The following is a 23,188-nucleotide window of genomic DNA, read 5'->3' on the forward strand; positions in this document are numbered from 1 at the left end:
TTTAACAGGGAAAGAATTCCAGAGAGGAAGACAAAGGATTTTTTTTAACTGCATATTTTCTAGAAATATTTTTCAGCTTTATTTACGGTTTACACCTGCACTCAAAAACTTGAGCCTTGTGTCTTTAACATTTCTATAAGCTAATGAGCTACATGTGATTTCTATCTTGTTTGTTGCTTTCTCACCTGCTGAAATCGTTCTCACTCAAGCGCTTTCATGAGAATCGCCAATCTGAGCACGCTGTATGCATGACGATGTAGGGCTCATCTGATATACAGACAACTTTATTTATTTAACATGTGTTTGTCGATCGTTAGCGATCTCTTTTATTTTTTTATTTGTGGAAACCATTATCTGAGTGGAAAGTGTGTTTCAACTTGACTACATGTCTTAACTTCAGTGCAGCACTACTGACGGGCGTTTTGTGTCCAGATGACGTAGTCACTGAAAACCTGTAAGGTTTGTTTGGTTATAGTCCAAATGTCATTGGGGTTTTCTTTTTGGTTTTTCCCTTCCCCCACTTTATCATTCACCAGATGTTATCATCCTCTGGAATGACATTCCATATCAACCTGCTTTTTGTGTCACATTTGTTTTTTTGACTTTCTGTTTTGGTCCGACATTACTGTGTAAGGTCACCCCAAACATGTGGCTTTACAAGCCACTGTCAAACATTGTTCATCTGAGTGTGTGTTGTTTTTGTGTGTTTATGTTCCATCACTTTATTGATTTGAGCTGCAGTGTCAGTGTAGCCAGTAAGAAACCTGGCCAGCGTCTGGCCAATTCCCGCAAACACTCGATGAAACACAAGTTTAGAGACGTGTGTGTGTGTGTGTGTGTGTGTTTAATGTTTTGGGCATTTCAGCACAGCGTGACTGCTATTTGCTGGTCTTTTAAACTGTACATCCATCATACATTAGTCACTTTTTTTTTTTTTTCTTTTTTTTTTTTTTTTTTGGTCTGTATCATTCCAGTACTGTGTTCACACAAAAAAATAGTTTGACTAACAGATCGGTGATGCATTTGCTGTTAACAAGCAATAAAATGTGGAACACTTCATTATGATCTGTATGCACCCTGACATAAAACTCAGTTTCCTGCAGGGCCGTGCAGTATGTTAAGTCTTCACATTTCTGTCCATGGAGGCAAAAAAAAAAAAAAAAAAAAAAAAAAAATGTAATTGCAAACAGCAACACGGCTGTTTTTTCTCAGCCTGGTTTCCCCTCACTGAAACTGCAGGTTTAATGTCTGCAGAAATGATTCAAATGCACAGCTGCTTACAATACCTGTAAACTTGCTTGCAGTGACCAGTGGAAACTTATCTGTTGCTTTTGCCTTTTGGAATCGTATTTGGGTTGGAGATAAACCACTTAAAGGAGTTTATAAAGCCATGATGTTTGTTGACCGTGCTGTTGGAAACGGTGCTGCAAAGATTAAATCACTTTCTTTGTATCAACTTCTAGAAAGACGTTGTGTTTATTTACCACACACACACACAGACTGCAGGCACAGCTCACGAAGAATACGTTACAAAGGCTTCTTGCCTTACAAGTCAGCATTCCTTACAGTCCAGTCATTGGCTGCCCTTTAACCTACTTTTAAAGCAGTGACACAAATTTAAATTGATTAAAAAATTTCACAGAGCTAAAGCTGAATAATTCACTTAACAGTGTTGTCAAGCTCATCTTACATTCGAGGGTCATGCTTTGATCTTAAGTAAGGAGGACAAGTAAGAATACCCTCTGTCAGCATAAAGATGTCTAACTTCACATTTTATCTCTGAGATATCTCATTATTAGGACAAAAAGTGCAGTTTCTACATCTCAGTTTACCTATATAAAGATGTAGTAAATGAAATAAATCTGTCACTTTGGGCTTAAATTTGTAAGAAATGTGTAAAATTACAGAGAAGTCTGTGACCTCACTGCCCAGACTGTCCTGTAATTATAAAGAAAGTTTTTGTTAATTTCCTGGGAAATTTCCTATTTTTGTTTATTTTACCGTGGACACAGTAAAACTAGACATTTCTATGGTATCATTTAATTGCTTATCTGTTACTTCATCATTGTAGTATTAATGTGTGTGTCTTTATCAGGAGGATAAGCTGTAACATTTATGAAAATACAAAAAAAAACAATTATTGCCGGGCCTTATATTTGACACTCCTCCCCTAAGCCACTGGTATTCGAGATTGAAGATAATCTCTAACTTTTCCCAGTAACACGTGAGAGCATGTCCGCCTTGTGGCTTGCCGTCTGCAACGCAAACTAAACCTTACCATGTACCTCAGTGCCCAGCGCACCCACCCTCCGCACAGCTGTGAGCAATGAGCATCCTGCCCCCTCCTCCCTCAGCATCAACCCCCCTGAATGCGTGCGTAAAAGGAAAGTTTACCGAAACCGGTTGGCTGGGCGGTGCGCGCGCACACCCTCTCTAGAGCCGGTGGATGAACTTCAGCTGGATAATGGATGAACGCATCAGACAGACAGCTAGCAAAATGCACAGCGTACTATGAACTCCAGATGTCAATGTATTGGAAGTGAGCACCCGCCCACGACGAGTGAGTCACACTCTGAAGTAGCTGAATAAGTGAGCGACAGTGCGGACGGGGAGTTTCTGCGTGGGGTATTTAACTTCTTTCTGGTACTTAAAGCTCCTCCGTCCCGCGGTGTTTATGGAGAAGCGCAGCATCGAGCTCGAGCCGCCACACGGACTGACAGTTGCTGCGCGAGGCGCTGGTGTCAGGAATGGATAGCGCGCGGGATACCTGCGGACGCTCGTGCGCATCTTATTAAAGTTGCGACACTTCTTGATAGACGAGGCTGAAAACTTTTATTTGTCCTGAGCCAAAAGTCGGAGAGAAGAAAACGCGAAAAGGACACAAGCGTTTTTTGTGTTGTTGTTGTAAAGCTGTAATCTAACCTAACCTAAAACACACAGTGCACAGTGAAGCACTTTTACCGCCTTTAGGCTTCACGGGAAGCTTTGAAGTGGAGAAGATGAGTCAAGAGGTCCCGAGAAGATTTCAGATGCTGGTTGTGCTCTGGTCAATACTTCTTGTGAGTGTGGTGACAGGGTTACCTACCAGACGCAAGAATATTGCCCACAAAGTAAGTTCTCTTCTCCATTTTTTCCTTTTTCTTTTCCCTTTCTGTGTGTTGGCTTTTTTTGTGGCGTAGAGTTTAGCAACAAGTTAGAAAAAGCCATAGATCACACTTGCCACTGACAGGCAATTAGCTAATGCGTTGGAAGTTTTTGCTGATGGTTGTAAAATGTCTCCTGAGTCCTGTTCCTTTTATTACTACAATAGCTTATAAAATTGTACCAACATAATTTTAAAACTAGAGCACAATAAAATATCAGAAAGTTGGTGCTTAGCTTTAATTTCCCATTCAGCCTCTTGGTAATATAACTGCTTGGTGCAAATTATTTAAGTTATTCACTTTGTTTGCAACATTTAAAACTTATGTTGTGCATTTGTTTGTAATTTTGTTTGCTGAAATTTAAAAATCACAAACACCTTAATGAAATGTTCTCACCCTCTTTTTCCAGGCATTCTTTAATCAACTAAAGAATTTCCACATTAGAAATTTGTTGCCTTCTTTTGTTCCACTGCTCTCTCCATGTATAGTAAGGTTTGCCATCTCTGGGCATTCACTCTGCTAAATCCAAACTCTCTGCACACACGCACACACACACACACACACACACACACTGTGCGGTGTGTCAAAGGGGAATGTTTGTGTTACACATGGACATATTTGGATATCAAAGTCCGCTTGTGTGTGTTTGTGTCAGGGTTCAGTTTTTGCCTTTGAACTCTCTCCTTCTTGTGTGGCCTCCCATGGATGCCCTATTGGGACTTTCTCTCTCTCTCATCATCTGCCTGATTGATGTCAAAGCAAAAAGACACAAGGAAGGACTCATTAGTGACAAGAAGAAAATAAAAATCTTACTGTGGCTGCTGTGACTGCTCATTTCATTCACCAAAAAGCCAAATGTTGGCGACTCTCTCTGCCTGTGACCCCCCTGCATGTGTGAGTGGTGGATGAAGAGGGGAGATTAGCAGAGGAAGACTGCGGGAGGAGGAGGACAAGCTCAGTATGGGTTAGGGTGCCCAGTAAGAAGATGCTTATGTAACCAGAGAAAGGGAAGCCTTAGGCATCTCTCACACTGGAGCTCAGGTCAAGTGTCATTCATCTGATTGTTTACGTTGGCTCTTTTTTGTGTTAATGTGGAATTTCCTGTTTTTGCCTTTACCCCCATGCCTCGGTGGAGAATAGAGGGAGGGGCGTTGTGTTGAAGTGGCCTCTTTTCCAGATACTGGGACCTGTTTGCCCTCTTCTGCTTTGTACCCCCACTATACATACCAACTTCCACTACTTCACCCTGATTCTACCAGGCATGCATTTGTTGTCCTCTTTCCATTTACACAAAGATGGTGATCAAAGAGAGTCCATAGTTTATTGTTCTTCTGTAATGGTTTGGAAACAGCCAAGTGCAGGACCCTTTGATATCTGCGGGTGCATAAATCAGGGCTGCCATACTGCATACCCCCCTCCCCCAAACCCCAACCGGATCTTGTCCCTACCCCTCTACTCTGGCTCACCCCATCCAGTCTCCGGACCTCCTCTCCCTAACCTAAATGCGTGTCAGCAGCAGCAGTAGCAGTGACAGTAGCCCAACATTCAGTCTTTCCGGGCACTTAAAAGCAGGACGCTGCGGTTTGCCAAAAGGGTGTATTGTCAGGCTGTTTCAAGAAGAAAATCCAGTCCCCAGGCCAGAGCCGAGTACCCCCGGTGCATCATGCAGTGTCCCTGTTAAAACGCACTGCATGCCATCAGCCATGATGCCTTTGATCAGAGGAGCCCCACTACCAAGAGGAGGAGATCACGATCAGAGAGAATGAGGGGGAGGACGAAAGGAGGAGGAGAGTGATATACAGGGCGAAAGAATACAGGATCCAGATGTGTAACAGGACGAGATGAGGAGGGTGTGAAAGTATGCGGTCTCTTTCATGACTCTGGACTTGAGATTTTGTGTGTGTTTGGTTTGTGTAAGCCCGTTATGACCTGTATGGACTAAGGTCAGGTACGGGGATAAACGCAGCAACGTGGGGGTGAATTTTTACCAGTGAAATCTTATATCAGACATGAGATGTAATGTTGAAGATGGTGAATCATTAGATCTGTGTGGGGGGTGTTGCGTGTTGGGGGCACAGCAAGTTGGCGGTCTTCTTTGGCTGACTATGTATTGTAAAGTATAAAATGTTCAGTAAAAATCACATTAAATGTTCATCTAAAAATTCTAAAATCCAGTAAACATAACTGTTTTACATTAGTAATATAAATACAACTGTAATGTTACTCACCGCTACTTATATTCTTACAATTAATGTTAAAATTCTTGCTTAAAAAATGTGCACCATCGCTATTTTCAGTCAACTTTTGTTGTCATTTCTTGTAAGAAAAGTGACAAATAGTGCAAAGAAAACACCTAAATGTTTCCAGAAAAAAGTATCTGTTTGTCACCACCAGCTTACACATATTTGAGGAGGGCTCACCTTTATCCATCATTTATCATCCCCGACAGGCACCGCCTCCTAACCAGCTTTATGTGTTCACATTCTTGGATTTGACTGACTACATAAGTTCTTTATGGGATGATCACAGGCGGTCCCTGAAAAGTCTGCCCTGTTCTCGAGGCCATAACCATAAATCATGAACTGACTGGTCATTCATTAAAGCGTTTCTTCTGCTCTTTAGCCCACCGACTGCCACTGTTGTGCTGAGCGTACCACAAACTGGCACAGGTCCAATCTGAAATTCTTGTCAAATCATATGTTTGGGCCAGTTAGCTCTTTCACAGGATGACAAAAACATGAACGAATGGCAGACAAGGGTTCATTAGGGGTTTTTGTTTTTTTCCTCTTTACCAGTGACTGTCATGAAACAGTCATGTGTCCTATTAGATTTAAAACAGACTAAGCAAAAAACAGCATCTCATTTTAGAGACTGCATTCTACATTTGGTACATGTTTCCGCAACTACCCACTATTATAATGTCACCTCTAATCACCATTAATCTCGGAGATCAGCGATTCTTCCTGCCGGCCTTCCTTCTTAGTAACTGTAAAACCTGAAAGGTCAAATTAAGCAGTGGCAGTAGCGGCGGCAGCACAGCAGGTTCAGACACACTCGCATCAGCCCAGGGGTCCCACGCCTCCCAGGCCCTCTCATTAAAGCTAAAAGCGGATCTCTCTCTGGCACAGGACCCTCTTTGTCCACGGCCTGGATGGCATGACTGTTGTGGGAAAAAAAAAAAGAAAACGAACCGAAGGCTGGGTGATGACTTGGCTGGTTAGTGGATGCCCAGGGGCCTTTTGGAATTGCTTACCAAGCTGCAAAGCGGTGGATGGTGTAAAGGCTTTCTTCCTGAAAACTGAACACTAATTGTTTTTAGACCCTTCAGTAAGCCACTATTAATAATAGATCTTTCTTTCTGCAACCAGCCCTTAAGCAGCACACACTGGTGGTGTCTGCAAACTTTGTCACCTTGCAAGCAGAATCGCACCTTAAGAGTTTTTCTGTCAAGTGTTCTTTTGGTTAGTTTCTTAAATTATTCCAGTAGATAACTTGTGCTCACTGTAACCTGCATTTACCTGTTCTTTCCGTCAGGCTCATGGCCAGTCAATTCATAGTGGTGGTGTCCAGTTTGCCTCTGAGGCTTTGGAGCAGCAGAACCAGGTTCAGAGTCTGCTGCCTGAGCCCCACAGCCACCAGAGGAGGTGGTCTCACCCCCAGCACCGCTCCCTTGGTGTTCTTCCACAACCTGAGCCTGAGGAGGAGACCAAACCTTTTATACTGGATCTGAAGAACTTTCCAGACCTGGCCAAAGCTGACATTAACTCACAGAACCCCAACATACAGGTTAGTAGGGACAAGGGAGTCACGTGATATTACCTCTGTGTTATATGTCTAGAGGCTAAAAGGAAACCCTTTAATGTCTACAACAAACAGATGAAGACACAGATTTAGTCTTTTCTATGATCTCTGCAGGCACTTATCTTCTCCTGTTTGGTCAGAGTATTCAGAATGCGAGACATAGTTTTACCAATCTGCTGTACATCAATATAAGTACAGAGACATTTGATTTCCGAGGAGATTTTATGTAACATAGACCTACAAGACCTACCCTAGGCCGAGGATAACAGCAAGAATATACCCAGCTATACTGAAATGACCATAGTACTCGATCGTCAAGCTACTTTCTAACTATTCATTTTACAACAATTACAGAAACATAGCTTTTCTCTTTAGTCTCACTGCTGTCTGGTCTTTACATCAGCTGAAGTGGGCCCTTGGAAGTACTGTGAATCTGGGATGAGTCATATCGAGGTAATGAGAGGTAGTTATCCAGAATAAAGGTTCGCATTCTCTCCCTGAGAGGATCGTTTAGTTGACTGAGTGCTCATGCTTACGTCTGACTGGCTTACTTAGATCCGGAGAGCGGGTTTCCTGACTAAAATACCCTTCCAAGGATTTGACATGGTTGATTTCTTAAGAAGAGTTGTAAGTCAAGCACTAAAGCTGCAAAAAGTATATGCTGTACTTTTTCATAACCGCAAAGCAGATTTATTGTAGCGATATTGAACATTTCAGATGGATAATATTTGATTATCTTTCATTGACTCCAAATAATTCATTTAAGCGTTGTTCATGCTGTGATATCAGTGACACTCTCTTATTTTACTCAGGTGACCATTGAAGTAGTCGATGATCCTCAAATGGAAGTGGAGATGGACCTTGCCAAGGAAAAAGATTGGCTACCTTCCTCTTCCTCCTCCCCCTCATCCACAGTAGATTTGCTCGGAGGCAAGAAGCTTTTCTGGCCCCTGTTTTGGAGTTACACCGATTCCAGCGAGGACAGCAACAGCCGGTCGGGCATGGAGGAAACTGGCGAAGAAGAGGAGGAGGAAGATTACTCTTTGGATTACGGTAGTGAGGAGCCCTTACCCAGCGGAGTAGGCGGGGACTGGGATACTCACTGGAACGAAGGCTGGGATCCAATACAGAGTTACTATGGTAGGTTTTGCAAAGTGGTGCACTCTCTGTGTGTAACTAAGGCCGTATAAACACAACTGTTTCTGTTTCCCAAAGGAAAAAAAGGCTTAAAAATGAACCTTTGGACACTAAATAGCTCAGTAAATCATATTGAAAGCGATGAAGATGGTCCTGAAGTAGAGCTGGAGAAAGAAGTGTAGCTTAGAAAGACTGCATGTTAACTGTAGTCACAGAGATCCAAACAATGCTAGCAAGTGAGGCTGCATGAGCACTTGAATATGAGGACATTGTGGGTTATGGGTACTTTGAAGTTGACACTGGTTGTGCTGGTCGCAGAGGCCTGCCTTTTGAAGATGGGTCTGATGCTTTTGCTAATGGCAGCGTGAGGCCGGCACTGTTCCCTGGGACAAAACAGCCCTCTGCTTGTAGACAATTAGAGGGCAGATTGGGAACAGAGAATGACAGCGGCCATTTGTCCGGCCCTTTCATCTTTCCCTGGGACCCCTCGGGCCCCCCTCAGACCCTGATGGTCCTCAGTACCCTCGGCGGCTTGGCCTTTTGAGCGAGTTCAAGAATTTCGAGGTGCTTTAAAGGATCCACATAACTAGTGTTGTGTCTCAGCTTGCACAGACAATTTGTTCAGTTGTAAAAATAGTAAATAGTGCGAGATGAGAAGAGGTCAGATTTGTACAGTGAATGAAAAGCAAATTAATTCAGTGCACAGCCATAGACTCACCACAGCATGAAAGTTTTAGTCGTCAAAGGTTTTCCCATAGATACAAATTTGTGCACAATTAATCTATTTGTGTTTTTGAACAGTTATGAAGGTTGACGCTGCACAAAACTCCTCTGTTTTATTGTAATGCAGTAACAGGTGCTTAAAACTAGGTTTTACTGTAACGCTTTTCCTCTGTCCTTTATATCGGTATATAGGCTCCATCTGTTTAACTGTTGTGCGTATAGACGAGCGAGCAAAGGCAACAATGCCTATAAAGTGGTCACATCTAAAGGCTTGGTGAACATAAATCAAGGATGTCTGCCTTAGCTTCTTCTATAATTAAGACTCTCCTGAGACCTCATTCCTGTATGGCCACATGGCGAGTTGGCAGCGCCCACGAAGTAAAATTGGGTGCTCGCTACACCCAAGCTGGTATTTCTGCACCCACCTCGCCTTTAATCAAGAATGACTTGTTTTCAGTGTTATTAACACCACAAGGAAGCATGGCGCGGAGGCGGACAGCCACAGCACAGCTTTTCTCTCTTTAATTTTACTGAAGCCTTCTTAAAAAGAACACGGGTTTGCATGGGAAAGGTTAGACCAGGAGAAAATTGGGCTGAGGCAGTCAGGAAAGTTTGAAAGCTCATTTTGGATTAGCCTGTCGAAGTGCGTGTTTAGTTCATAGCAACACAAAACGGTGTTATTGTATTTTGCCGGTTCTTCCTCTTGTGCTTGTAATTATTTATCAACACTTCGAAGCTGCTTCCAATTAGCTCCACCTATTACAAAAGGAAGGTGCAGAGCTGCTATTCTAATCTTCTCATCACCTCTCGTAATCTCTACGACACTTTTCCCATTGTGTAAATTCTCTTGTGCTTTAATCTTAATAGGCTTTTTCTTGTTTGTGTGGAATAGGTTTTGATCAGTAGGAAATGAGTTCACAGAAAATGCTTACATTTTCAGTCTCTGATGCGCTGATGAAAGCCACAAGGCTGAAACACGTTTGCATGTTTGTGTGCGTAAGAGCAAATAAATGTCTGAAGTTAAAATCTGTTAAGCACTACTTGTGTACCTTTGGGTTCCTGACACTGATGTTTACATTTTCTCTTCCACAGAGAAAGACATAGATGATTGGACACCCTGGTCTCCCTGTTCAGTGACATGTGGACATGGTGAGAGGAAGAGGACCAAGTCCTGTGGGTACTCCTGTACTCTGACAGAAGCTTCTAAATGTGACCTGGAGCCCTGCCCGGGTAATATTTTACTTCCAAGCATATTTTACTTTAACACGTGCATTAAATGATTCAGATTTTTATTCTGATTTGCAGGGCTTTTTTTTTTCACTAATCGGCTAATCTATCCCTCTCTATGTAGGTGATGTCAACACTGTGGTAGAGCCTTTCCCTTTCGAAATGGAAAATGGCACAGAGCCTTTTGGAACAGGTGAGTGTTTATTCGGGAAGTTTTCCATAACCGTAAAAAAGGTTTCTCAATCAGATATATACTGGAACTGGATCTAGATTAGGCTTACTCAGTAGTGTAAAGCAGATGTATACAGATGCAAGTATAGGATTCAGACTTGACTCCATGGTGTCTGTTCATCTGTTCATGCTCTCAGCAGTGGCAGAGATTAATGCAGTGTTGCTGTCTTCTTTCCAACAGATGTAGACAGCTGTGAGAAATGGCTCAATTGTAAGAGCGAGTTCCTGCAGAGGTACCTCCATCAGGTTTTGTCTGAGCTGCCCAACTGCCCCTGCTCCTACCCTTTCGAAGCCGCGTACACTGTGGTCAGTGTCTATGATGACGCTCACGGACGGCCGTTCCGCTGGCACGATGCCAGCGGCTCCAAGGAGCGCCTGGACATCTACAAGCCTTCAGCGCGCAGCTGCATCCGCTCGGCACTGTCCAGTGACTCGACTACCCTTGCGGCACAGCACTGTTGTTACGACGACCGCGGGAGGCTGATCACACGAGGAAAAGGCGCAGGCACGCCGAACCTGATTAGCACCGAGTTTTCGCCCGAGCTGCACTTCAAAGTGGATGTGCTGCCTTGGATTCTGTGCAAGGGAGACTGGAGTCGCTTCCATGCGGTGCGACCACCCAACAATGGACTGAGTTGCCCAGAAAACCCCCACGAGGACGTGTTCATGAATGAACTCGAAGAGGCCAGGGAGTACTGAAGGACCACAGCCAAAACTACCACTTCACTCAGAGAGTCAGAGGGCCCAATCCTAATTTGAGGGGAGGTAGCCTACCTTAAAAGTCATGAAATATTACATCAAAGCCACCTATAAATAATTAAATAGACATGACTTGAAGGAAATTTACAGGTTAGGAGTTTTGCGGAGGTTTAGGAATATTGGTGAAGTCTGGTTTCCTCAAGTTAGGATTTGGCACATTATCCTTATATCGGCCTCAACCAAGCTGAACTAAAACAAAAAATACATTGTTGTCTCATCACTTGCCAACCTGTTACACATCTGGCATGACACCAAGCTCTTTCTCTTTATATCCAGTACTCTCTCCTGGGTGTGTGTAAGCATGATGTCTGCCTACTGGCTTTTTTGATGCTATCTTTGAGCGCTTGTGATTGACAACACCAACATTAAGGAAACATCCTGATCATGCTTATTGTAGATTTTACATGAGGAAATATAATGAATATGAGTTTGATTGATTGATGGAACAAGCACATGGCTTGGACAGTCCAGGTGATAACTAACTATGCTGCTACAGTATAAAATCCTTCAGGTTTTACAAAGGCATTATAAAGTGGAACAAGACATTAGTTTCACAGGACACATTCATTCAGCCAGTCCTCTGAGTTACTTAACTGAAGTAGGAGGTTATTGAGAAATTTGAGGTCTCAGCCAGACAACTAAGCTAAAAGGATTTGGAACATTCATTTGCAAGTGCTTAGTTTGCTAGAGAGAATGATGCTATTAGTCTTCAGGTAGAGACTATAAAAGAACAGAACATTTGATTTCAAATGCTATTTCACACCGATTGATTTCAAGTGTTTCCACACATTTTCTTTCATTGCCAGGAAGTATATGTGATCTGGGTGCCAAAGAGCTAAAACAGAAGTCTGACTGTTGGTGCCTGTGTAAATCCCACCTCCGTATCTCCACGCAATGTGGGGAAAACATTACGTTCTTTTAGATTGTGTCTCTGCTATCTTCTCAGGGGGGGACTAGCTGACCATCACAACAAATTTGCTCATTTACCTCGACAGCGGAGCACTATTGGATCTTGTACAGTCTTGTGGGTAAAGATTAGTAGAGGAGTGTTGGGTGTGTAATCAATAATTGCTGAACAGATGATGCTTTAGTGCAGTTGGAGTCCTTTGATCCCTGTTGTTGATGAATTGTGTGGTTTGTTGTTTAAGGTCTTTGAGTTTATGTACAGTGCTTGATTGGATAGAAAGGACATCGCTTCTCAAATAAACATCCCTGAGAGGTCATTCAGGTAGCGACCCATAAACAGGCTGACGCAGGATACTGGTAATAGTCTCTTACCGTTATATGGTGTGTGTTCAAGTGTGTGGCTTAAGAGTGTTAAGTGTGGCTCGTGAGATTGATCAAGCGACTGTTTAACCGCTCTCAGAATATATTTTGGCTTTGTATCTACAGAGGTTTTTAAACACTGCACATCACTTAAACAATCCTCACTCCTATAACAGCCTATCAAATGACCTCGTGTGCCACTTGTCCTTTCTATCCAGTCTAATTCTATGGATGTCTGCTCCAAACCTTTATCTTTTCAGGAAGTCTGCATCCAGATGCATTTTTGCAATCATGCATTTGCATTTTGGTATCACCAATTCTAAAGAAAAGGCACTTTACTTTTGCCATTTGTTGATGAGAGTGTTATTGTGAAGGGAAACTCGCCAGAAATGCTGCATTGTTATATGAAGGTGCATATATACGTATAACTGTTCTGTTGAGAAAAGCATGACCTTTTTGTGACTTCTGAATCTAGTATTACATATATGGTGTTGTACAGTATTTATTTGTCTGTTCTTGTTTTTTAAGTTTGCTGAAGCTTTGAAATGACTCTACTCTCATCATGGTGCACTAGTAAGACTGAATAATGAAGGCACCCATTAACTAAAGGGAAACCTCCTGCCTCATATCACTACATGAAACAACAACAGGTGTCTGTGTTTTATTCTGTTCTACTGCAGTACTCTATAAATATGTTGCAATTATACTGAAGAAATATATATATAAAGACCTTGCATTCATCATCTGACTCTTGTGGTGTTTCTTTTTCCACTCTTTAGGTACTGTGTAGTAGAGCCAAGCTGAATGCTTTAAAAACATGAGCAGCCTGAGACTGCACGCCTCCGCCAAGGCTGAAATTTCCCTCAACAACATGCATGAATTGAATCCCTGTATCCAGACAGTCATGTGGATCTGGATCAGCTTGTGATATAGCAATATAAAGAGGATGTCTGTCACTTCTAGTCATTTCTATTCCATATGCATTTGGAAAGAAATGATTCTGAATGTGCAGTTTTTTCCTATCTAGCAATGGTAAACAATCCTTTAAAAAATTCCTGGATGCTAATCCAGATCCGTACTGACACTTCTAGGGGCGCCAAGGCCTACGAGGGGGACTTGAACCCAACAAACTGAATGTGAGGAGAACAGTATGTAAGAGTTCAACAATATGTTACTAATGCCTGGAGTGGATACAGTTTTATATCTAAAATTAAGAAAAAGAAAAAAAAAACTACCGGTATGTAGGTTACAGGCTTAGTCCAAAACATGTGAAGGATACACTCACCCAACAACTTTATTAGGTACACCTTGCTGGTAGTGGACCCCCTTTTCCCTTCAGATCTACCTTCATTCTTTGCGACAAAGACGCAACAACGTCCTTGACACATTCCTCAAAGACTTTGGTCTATAGTGCCATAACAGCATCGCAGAGGTGCTGCAGATTTGAAATCTACAGCCAAGAATCCCCCCCCCCACACACACACATTACACCACCACTGGAGAGGCAAGATCGATCCATGCTTAAATTCTGATGCTACCATCTGAATATCTCAGCAGAAAATCAAGACTCATCACACTATTCTTCCAGTCATTTATTGCCCAATTTTGGTGAGCCTATGTGAGCTCAGTTTCTCATTCTTAGTTCAGGGAAGACACTTGGTGTGGTCCAATCTGCTCCAAGGTTCGACACATTGTGTGTTCAGACATGCTCTTCTGCATACCTTGGTAGCAGAGGTTCCCAAAGTGTGGGAGGGGGGCGTGGTATGAAAAGAAAAGAAAAAAAAAAGAGCGCTCGGACACTGCTAGCATAATGGACAGGTTTTTGACGTCACACACAAACGCAAAGCAGGAGATGAAGCATCGCCAAATATGTTTCCAAACCAACTTCCTTCCAAGCCAAAGACTAGAAAATATGGTGAAGCATATCTTCCCTTTGGCTTCACCTGCACGGGTGCGAACATTTTTCTTGTAATACAAAGGGGGGCCTAGCAAAAAAAGTTTGGGAACCACAGCCTTGGTAGTAACATTTGGTCATTTGACTTACTGTTACCTTCTGTCCTCCTGTGACCTCTGGCATCAACAAGACATTTTCACCCAGAAAACTGATGCCCACTGGATATTTTGGAGGGGACCATTGTGTGGAAACCCTAGAGATGATTGTGTGGAGAAATCACTGCATATCAACAGTTTGTGAAACAGACCAACCCACTTGTCACCAGCAACCATGTCAGTTGAATCATTTTTCTTTCCCACTCTGATGCTGAGTTTTAACTTCAGCAGGTCACCTTGACCTAAATGCATCGAGTTGCTGCAACGTGACTGGCTCATAAGATATCTGCATTCCCCAGCAGTTAAACAGATATAGATAATGAACTGGGCAGCGACTGGGCACTATATTTGATTTGGACCCAATTTCCCCAACTCCGTCACCAAGTACATACTGAGTGAGGCACCTTGCTAGCATGTTAGCAAAGAGTCACTGCTTGCACCATCACAGTCCAACATTTCATCAGCCTACTCTGTTGATTGTGTTTGCTTCTTCTCAGTGTAACAGTGGTCTGCCTCAAGACTTGACTTCACGTCTACAAGTCAAAAGTCATACTAACATTTTCTCTAAGACTTCCAAACAATCAGCCACAGCTTCATCGAGCCACGCATGGGTCACGATTTACAAACATGTTATAGCTGTCCTAGTTGTGATTCACGAGGGTGAGGCATAATTCACGAATCTAATTTATCAATTGTGGTTTGGGCCCAAAGTTGAAAGACTTTACAAGACAGAGAGAGAAAGAGCTTGATGGTGGTTTTTGGCTAGAAAATCCTTTAAACTGATGTTCCAGAAAGTGGGTAAATAGTGTGGTACTTATATAGCACTTTTCCGCTTTATTTGAGCACACAGAGCATTTTCTTACTAGAAAAGTTCACCATTTACACTCAATCAAATGCATCTGGGGGCATCTCGTATATCATGCCCAAGGATTCTTCACCTTGCAGACAGGAGGAGCTGGCATTCGAACCTTCAACTGTTCAACTAGTGGACAACCTGCTCAAACTCCTGAGCCACAGCCTCCTGAAGTTGGATGTCAGCAAAAGACATCAGACTGTGGAGAGGCTCTACTCAACCACACTAAGTGCATACAATGAGCTAGTTTTCTGATTAACCAATTAGAAAAATATACCTGCTTAAACACATGAATTTAACCTCTTAAGCCATTGCATGCCTTAGCTGACAGCCGCCATCAATGTCAGCCATCTCTGCTGTGGCCTAGGTTGACCTACTCGTACCATAACATTGTCTGAGGCTATACTCTTTCCAGAGGATTAAATAACATTGAGATTAAAAGTTTAAAGGTCAGGCTAATGCAAATCCATAGGCTTAGGCAAGCCAAATACTCCTTTCAGATCCCCTAATTCCTGTAGGTCATGTTGGCTAACCTTCATTTACTGCCCACATTCACCCAAGAAACAAAAGAATATTGGTTTAAAAGTGGGCCCCCATTGCAGAAAGATTTACTGTCATGTCTACATGCTTTAGAAAAACATATAAAAATCAGTCTCCATCTCCATGGAGAGTATCTACTTAGAGTTTGGTAGATCTACTATGGTCGTCCAGTGATTCCTAAGTTGACTACAGATGAGTGCTGTGTGGAGGGAAGCCAGACACATGTTGACCACATTGCTCCCACAGAATAACAGATAAATAACCGCAGATGTGTAGACAGAGGAGAAAGCAGGGAGAGGGAAACAGAGAGGGAAAGGGAACATAAAAGGGAGGGGAGGTTTCAAAGCTTTGTAGCTGAAAGATGTTGTCTGGAATATTGAATGAAGCAGGAGTTTTTTCTGGGCAGATGCGTTTAAAACTGGGTGAATACACTTCACAGCTTATGGAGAGCATGTGGATCATGTCACAGAGGGAGTGTGCTGTGGTTGCACAGAAGTTCAAGCTGACAAAAATCATTGTTTTTCAAATTAGGGCGATTGATTTTACGCACGAAATGTGAGAAGACCGGACCGGCGTGGAGGATTCTGGATACGCTCTTTGCCGTGCACTCTAATTTTAGGCCGTGAACGTGTGTGTGTGTGTTATGTGATTCATTCCTTTAGTTATAGCGCTGGTGGCCCAGGCCTGGTGCCAGCCCTCGGTGGTTACAGATCTGTTTACTTTTGCAGGCTGGCAGGAACATGAGATTTCCTCTGGGTGTGCTGCGGCTGGTCGACCTGCAAACAGCACGGTCCTTCAAGTGCCTCGCTGCTCCTGTTACAGGCAGCCTCATCCCCAGCTCTCCCGCCGATCGCTTGTGACGTGGGTAACTCCACACAAACAAACATATATTCACCGAGACAGAAAAGGGTTCAGTAAGGTCGAGTAAAGCGGTCGTTACGGACGTGCTCACAAACCTAATTAAACGCTAATTCACATATGCATGTCTGCACACACGAACAGATCCATACACATGCCTCAGCAGCTCTACCTATGCGACTTGGAGAATACCAAAGGATCAGTGGAACTGATGGATTATCTGCAGGCCTGAATTATCCCATTCCTTGACCAGCTTGACACAGAGGAAGGCCTTGTTCTCAGGTGGTCAACAAAACTAATCTGAAAATGGAGCCTCTATCCCAGGGAGAGTCTGAAAAAAGAGGAGCTGTGGGATACAAGTGGCACTTCACACAATTTGTACTTCCACTCTTACAGACTGAAAACCCTGCAAATATAAAACTACTTAAGCACAAATGTACTTGAAGCTAAATGCTAACACCAGCAGGCCGAATTAATGGCAATTGCATGTTGTCAACAGTGACTGGTTGACTCATTTGCCAGCTTCATTTTGCATGTTGGAACACCATATTCAAAAAATCATAAAATCCAAAGAATTGGCATTTATAATAAAGCCTTTTTAAAATGTATAAATGTTAATAATCGCTGCATGTGTGATGATGCTTGTGAAAGGTTTTGTTGAGGTTAGCCCATCCGCTAAGGACGAGGATACACTACGATTGTTACAGTGAAATGGGAAGGCGGAGCGTGCTAGCTAGCTTGATTTGCAGACTACAAAAATACTAGATGTCAAGAAAACTTTCTAGATGCAAGAATAACCACAGAAAACTAAGGAGTCACCAGTTTGCAGACAGAGTGACTCACAGTGACTCGGAAAGTGACATTCTTTGTCAAGAATGTTGTTGGTGAAATTACCCATAGGTATGCTTACAGTATGACAAATATGCCTTTCAAAGTTGTTGTATTTGCCATTTTAACCATACACAGCATTAGAGAGGGATTTAGTTACCATGGCATCACCAGTTGGTTCTCAGGTCACATTTTGATGAGGTGACACCAATGACATGTGAAGCTACAAGTTCACTGGCGTGTTGTTCCTCATCTCTGATGCCTAGAATACCCCAATTTTACAAAATAAACTTCATGTTTTGTGCAGTATGACCCAAAATGAGGGCATGAACTCCTCAGTAAAGTGGTTACAGATGTCTTTGCAGAGGGCTGTTTGCCTGTAGATACTATAGGACTGTAGGTCTTTTTGCAACCACCCCTGGTGGCCTGTAAAAAGAATGGTTTAAGTCACTTTCATGCTGGCTTCACGTGTCAGACCCAGAAGCTAAGTCTGTGTTTTATGTGAATTAATTTAATATGAAAGGCAACAGGACAAGAGGCCTCAAGTGGCCGCTAAAGCAAATGCAGTTTTCAGCATTGGTTTGGCTTGATAACAATATCGTGGTGATTGGGGAAAAATAATTAGGTGATCCTCTAGGCATAATATAATCCTGTCACAAGTTAAATTGCAATCAATACGTACGATTTTAAAAGGTATCTGCACGACAGTTTTTCAAAGAGATGAACCTAAATACGCCCGGTCAAATTTTCACAAGGACATATCCAGTTATTACTGATGTATTTCAGCTGAAAACAAACAACCCTCGCTGTCACATTCCAGCTTAAGAGATTAAAAAAACTGGGTTCGGCATGCATTTACATGAACAATCTCAAGTTTGGGATACTTGTCCTTCCCTCTTTAGTATTTTCATGCTTTTCATCTCTCTCGCAAACCAAGGACTGATAACATTTTCAAGTAAGAATAATATTCGGCATGATAATCCCAACACTGGACATCAATATCCTCAGAGCAGTCTGAATAGCTGACATTCTTTGGATGAACCAGACTCTACAAACTTTTGTTTGTTTACTCATGTCCAGTGGGAGTCTTAATTTTCTCTCTGTTGATAATATAATCAAAAGAACAGCCAACACAATACCTTTGGACATGAGAGGGGCCTGCAGATCCAGTAGTGCTGAGGCGGCAGCCAGCCAGCCATAACAACATCAAACGGCCCCCAGCCTCCAGCGTTTACACAGAGCCAAGATCCTGGACCAAAATATGATTGCTTGTTCTTTTTAAGATAAGAATGCAGACAAGCTTGAAGGTTATTGCGAACAATATGCACAGGTATGAAGCGGCCGTAGCAGTAAAAGTGGCTGGATCGTATCAAACAAATAGAAAGAAAGTGGTATTTAAGGTCAGATGAGGATTATTGGATTCCTTAGATCAGAATTGCGATCTTGTCTTGCAGGAAATGTTGGAAACAAAAAACAGACGGCATTCTCGTTTAAATGTTTGATTAAAAAAAGTGTGTTTTAAAGTAGAAACCATTACAGTGTTTTCTAGCCAGTCTATGTATGTCGTACTTTAGTTCTCTAAAGAAAAAGGCCAGAAAGAATGGTGGGAATTATTTTGGAAGCTGTCATTGAGCACCATCTGCTGGTCATCATTTGTAAGTACACAGGCCTTATTAATTCAGCCTGAACTGTAGCAGTCCTGGATATAACGCTTTGTTTGTAGCCTAATAAATGACCTAATATTTGAAAGAATAAAGAGAATTTTTTAAAAGCTATTTATGTTTTATTTAATTATTATTTTATTATTTATAAAATAATAATAATAATATTTTCTATTATTATTTTATTATTTATTTTCATCATTTTAGGACTTTGTTTGGTATTTATGAAATCGAGCCATGTGAATAAGAACGGTTTAGAGTTCTCCAAAATCCAAGTAAATCCTTCCATAGGAAGGAACCTCCAGGTTAGACTGTAGTAATTCTCTTTACTTTGGTCTCCAAGCCGTCGCTCTTCATAGGCTACAGCTTGTTCCGAATGCTGCGGCTCACCTTCTTACTGGAGCTAGAAAATTAGATTCTATCACTCCAGCTCTTGTTGATTCACATTGGTTAAATATCGCATTGAGTTTAAGATTTTGCTAGTCACTTTTAAAATTCTGAATAATATTGCGCCCAGTTATCTCACTGATCTCCTCAATCTGTACTCTCCTTGCCGAGCGTTAAGATCATCAGGTCAATTACTCCTGGCCCAACCTAAGTTTAGGCTGAAGACCAGACGCGATCATGCCTTTGCTTCAGCTGCACCTAACCTTTGGATGTTCGATACCTATTTTACTTAACTCTTCTGGTCTATTAGTGCCTCCTTTCCGTCTGTGCTGGTGCTAGTGCCCAATCTGTACTTTCTTAATTGATTTATGTTGATTTTCTGTATTATTGTGAAGCACTTTGGTGTGCCTTTGTGTTTTTAAATGTGCTATATAATAAAACTGTATTGTATTGTATAGGAATTAAGAGGGTAAATATCAGCCATGTGGTGCCAATTAAATGCACCCGTATAAAAGTAGAGGTTTTGCTGGACTGGAGCACTCAGGTAACAAAATGACAAAATCTTCAGACTGTGCAATTCTCAGAGAAGGAAAGAAAGAACGCCATAAGGTGCCATAGCTTAGGTTTTTAAGTTGCATCTTAACAAACAACAAGACTTGAAAAAAAATATACAAATGAGGCCAATGTGGAGATGTTTTGTCATTAATGCAGGGCACCACGTCTGGTGAAAACCAAAGACAGCATATCTGCAGAAACACCGTGGTGGAGGGGTGATGATTTGGGTTTGGTTTGAGCCCTGCAACCACTGATTCAACCATGAACTCTGTATACTAAAGTATTCTAGAGTCTAATGTGAGGCCAATTTGTCTGTAAGATGACGGTTGGCTGAAACTGGGTCATACAGCAGAACACCAACCTCAAGCACAGCAGCAAATCTTCAACAGAATGGCTGAAAAAGGATTAAGGTGATGCAGTGGCCCAAAGTCCAGACCTCAATCTGACTGAAAAACCTTGGCAGGGCTTTAAAAGAACCTGAGTGAACTGAAGTAACATACAGAAAACAATAACTTAAAGTTATGCTACAAGCTACAGAATCACAGGGAGTACTTAGCTGCACAGAGTCCAGCCTGAAAGCTTTCTTTCTGACAGGAGTCCATATAAGAAAACATTTTAATATCATGACAGGGAGATGAAAAAGTCATATCTATGAAGCTTAAACCACTAAATGAAATTAAAAATAAAATAATTTAAACAAATAAAATGTATTTTGCGGCTAAATGTTTTAGCTTACAGTCGGCAGGTGATGTATATAAACTGCTGGCCTGTTCTAGAAATCACATTTCACTTAAATCTTTTTGAAATAAGTGACCTAAAAAAAGATCCACGTAAATCAGAAACCATAGCGTATTAAACCGCCTTAGATTTTCACACTGGTGAATTCACCCAGCACACTGTTACTAAAAAGCAATCAACAACTCGGCTTAGCATGTCAAAATAATCCCACAGTGTGCGTATATATCACCACCCACGTCTGGAGATAGTAATCATGGATCTCCTCTTCTAGCTTTGTGTCAGCCTAATCACATGGATCGCAATACTGGGTCCTATAAATAGGATGCTGCACAGGCTCATGCTGCTGGGACTGAGAGAGAAGAAATCAGTTTAGGAGAGTTAAAGTAACAGTTTATACGCTCACTTAGTCACAGCCTTTCAGCCCGCTTAAGCACCGCGCAGCGTGCTTAATGCTCAGCCAGCACATTTACACGAGCAAACATAAGTGCGCATTTGAGTCACAATGCCCATTCGCATCACTCAGCGCGTCGCTTCTGTACGCGTGTCTTCATCACATCTACGTGAGATTCTGTGCTGACTCAAGCAATTACCCGGCGCTCCTGGAAATGAGTGTAATCGCATGAACCGAGAGAGTATTTCCCGCTTCGCCAGCAGAGGGGAAAAGGCAGGCGGGATCTGATGTGTGAAGCACATCTATCTCTGTAATAAGCACAAAATTGATCCTGTTTTATGTTTCGAAGGAATTCCCTGCCTTTCCCCCATTTACAGTTTGTTTTAAAAGTTGTGATGAGTCAAAACTGCATCTGCGTCACATCGTGCGCTGAAGTTTACAGGGCGCGGTGCCACACAAGCCTGCTCCTGCTAAACTTTTGGTGCATTAATTCAATTCATATGGCTCATGGGGTGACCTAACATACGTATTCTAAGGAAGCACTTTTGCGGCATAGCCTACATTCATCTTAGAAATTCTGCTAATTACATTTTTATTATTGTTGGTTATGGTCATGGTATTTACCACATAAAAATAATTACAATAAAAACAGCTTTCTTTTCCTTGTTGACATTTCATGGGTTCATATTTTCCAGCCAAGTGTTTTATAGCAATGTTGATTCGTATTAGTAGATTAAGAGCTCTTGCAAATTAAAAATTTCTGTTTTCAAATTCCCAGCATCCAAGGGGATAAGAGCACATTTACATGCGGTTTGAGAGCAAGTTTGCCTCATCATGGACCGTGTACGAGCATTTCACAGGAAAACCGTCTTCAGAACCTCAGTTGTTCAAGAAAAAAACTGATGTCAGAAGTGGGATTCGAACCCACGCCTCCAGGGGAGACTGCGACCTGAACGCAGCGCCTTAGACCGCTCGGCCATCCTGACGTTGAGTTACCCAAAAATCACATTCCCTTCTGAGTGTGACTGAGTCCATCGACCCATCTACTATTGTTTGGTATGTTTCATAGCTGTAATAATGATGCTTATGTACTGTACAGCTTCATGCAGGCGATGACTCTTGCTTGTGTTACTCAGAAATTTAGGCTCGCCAGATTAGAAATTGAACCAATTTTCGAGAGTCGGAGACAGGGGTCGCTGTTGGATCGTATTTCTAATGCTATAACATGAAATTATATCAAGCCCAAGCCTTCTGTTTTCATTAGCGCTTTATGTAACCGAGGGATTATTTATGATTATTATTACTCAAAGTACCTCAGTCTTTTTCAGTCAAGCATGTAGGTTTTGATCTGTGAATATTAATATGCCATTTTAATTATGATGACTCGGAAGTTAAATGTCTTAAACTGTTTATAAGACGATTATAGCGTTTACCTAGTGATAACTATTGTGACTATTCATTTAATATTGATGTAGCACGAGAAATGTTTTGCTCGTCGTGGTAACACTACGTAGTTGACGAACAACAAAAAAGCCAGCTAATAATTGAACCTGTACAATTTGAGTTAAGCGAATCAGAATCAGAAAGGGTTTTATTGCCAAATGTTGAGCAGGTTTACAACATTAGGAAATTGCTGCGGTGCTTCAGTGCAAACATACTGTCATAAATTACGCTTAAATAGACATGAAAATAAAAATAAGAATAAGAATTAAAAGTGCTAAGTAGATAGATATATACATGAGTGCAGGTGGTGATCAGTGCCAAACATGACTGACTGAAACATTCTAGATATAAATGTTATTTGCCACCAATGACACGGCCGTAAATCCGTCTCTGTCGATCAACATGGTTATTAGAGAACGAAAAGAAAAAACAGCAACAATGTAACATACCTGAATTTTTTTTTTTTTTTAATTATGTTGAAGGGATTAAAAGGTTGTCCCGCGACAGGCCCCAGCGAGGATCGAACTCGCGACCCCTGGTTTACAAGACCAGTGCTCTAACCACTGAGCTATGGAGCCTGTGCTGGTATCGCCAGTCT

The 23,188-nt window shown here is 41.9% G+C and overlaps 1 protein-coding gene and 2 non-coding genes across 3 annotated transcripts; 1 reads left to right on the forward strand and 2 right to left on the reverse strand.

Moving 5' to 3' along the window:
- The first annotated feature begins 2,025 nt into the window (after positions 1-2,025).
- On the forward strand, positions 2,026-13,028 carry ism2b (isthmin 2b). Its single transcript, XM_085431336.1, has 6 exons — positions 2,026-3,110; positions 6,678-6,929; positions 7,757-8,084; positions 9,897-10,034; positions 10,156-10,224; positions 10,444-13,028. The coding sequence occupies exons 1-6, from the start codon at positions 3,000-3,002 to the stop codon at positions 10,959-10,961; spliced, it is 1,416 nt and encodes a 471-aa protein (XP_085287462.1). The 5' UTR covers positions 2,026-2,999; the 3' UTR covers positions 10,962-13,028.
- Positions 13,029-22,050: 9,022 nt separating this feature from the next.
- Positions 22,051-22,133, reverse strand: trnal-cag (transfer RNA leucine (anticodon CAG)). The gene has a single exon. It is a non-coding gene; the product is annotated as a tRNA-Leu (tRNA).
- A 962-nt stretch (positions 22,134-23,095) lies between these two features.
- trnat-ugu (transfer RNA threonine (anticodon UGU)) lies at positions 23,096-23,168 on the reverse strand. Its single transcript has one exon. It is a non-coding gene; the product is annotated as a tRNA-Thr (tRNA).
- Between the last annotated feature and the right edge of the window lie 20 nt (positions 23,169-23,188).

The sequence above is a fragment of the Copadichromis virginalis genome, linkage group LG15, assembly GCF_057382275.1.
Source record: "Copadichromis virginalis isolate Kocher_CV1m ecotype Utaka linkage group LG15, C_Virginalis_male_GT1.1, whole genome shotgun sequence".
In the NCBI taxonomy this organism is placed as follows: Eukaryota; Metazoa; Chordata; class Actinopteri; order Cichliformes; family Cichlidae; genus Copadichromis; species Copadichromis virginalis.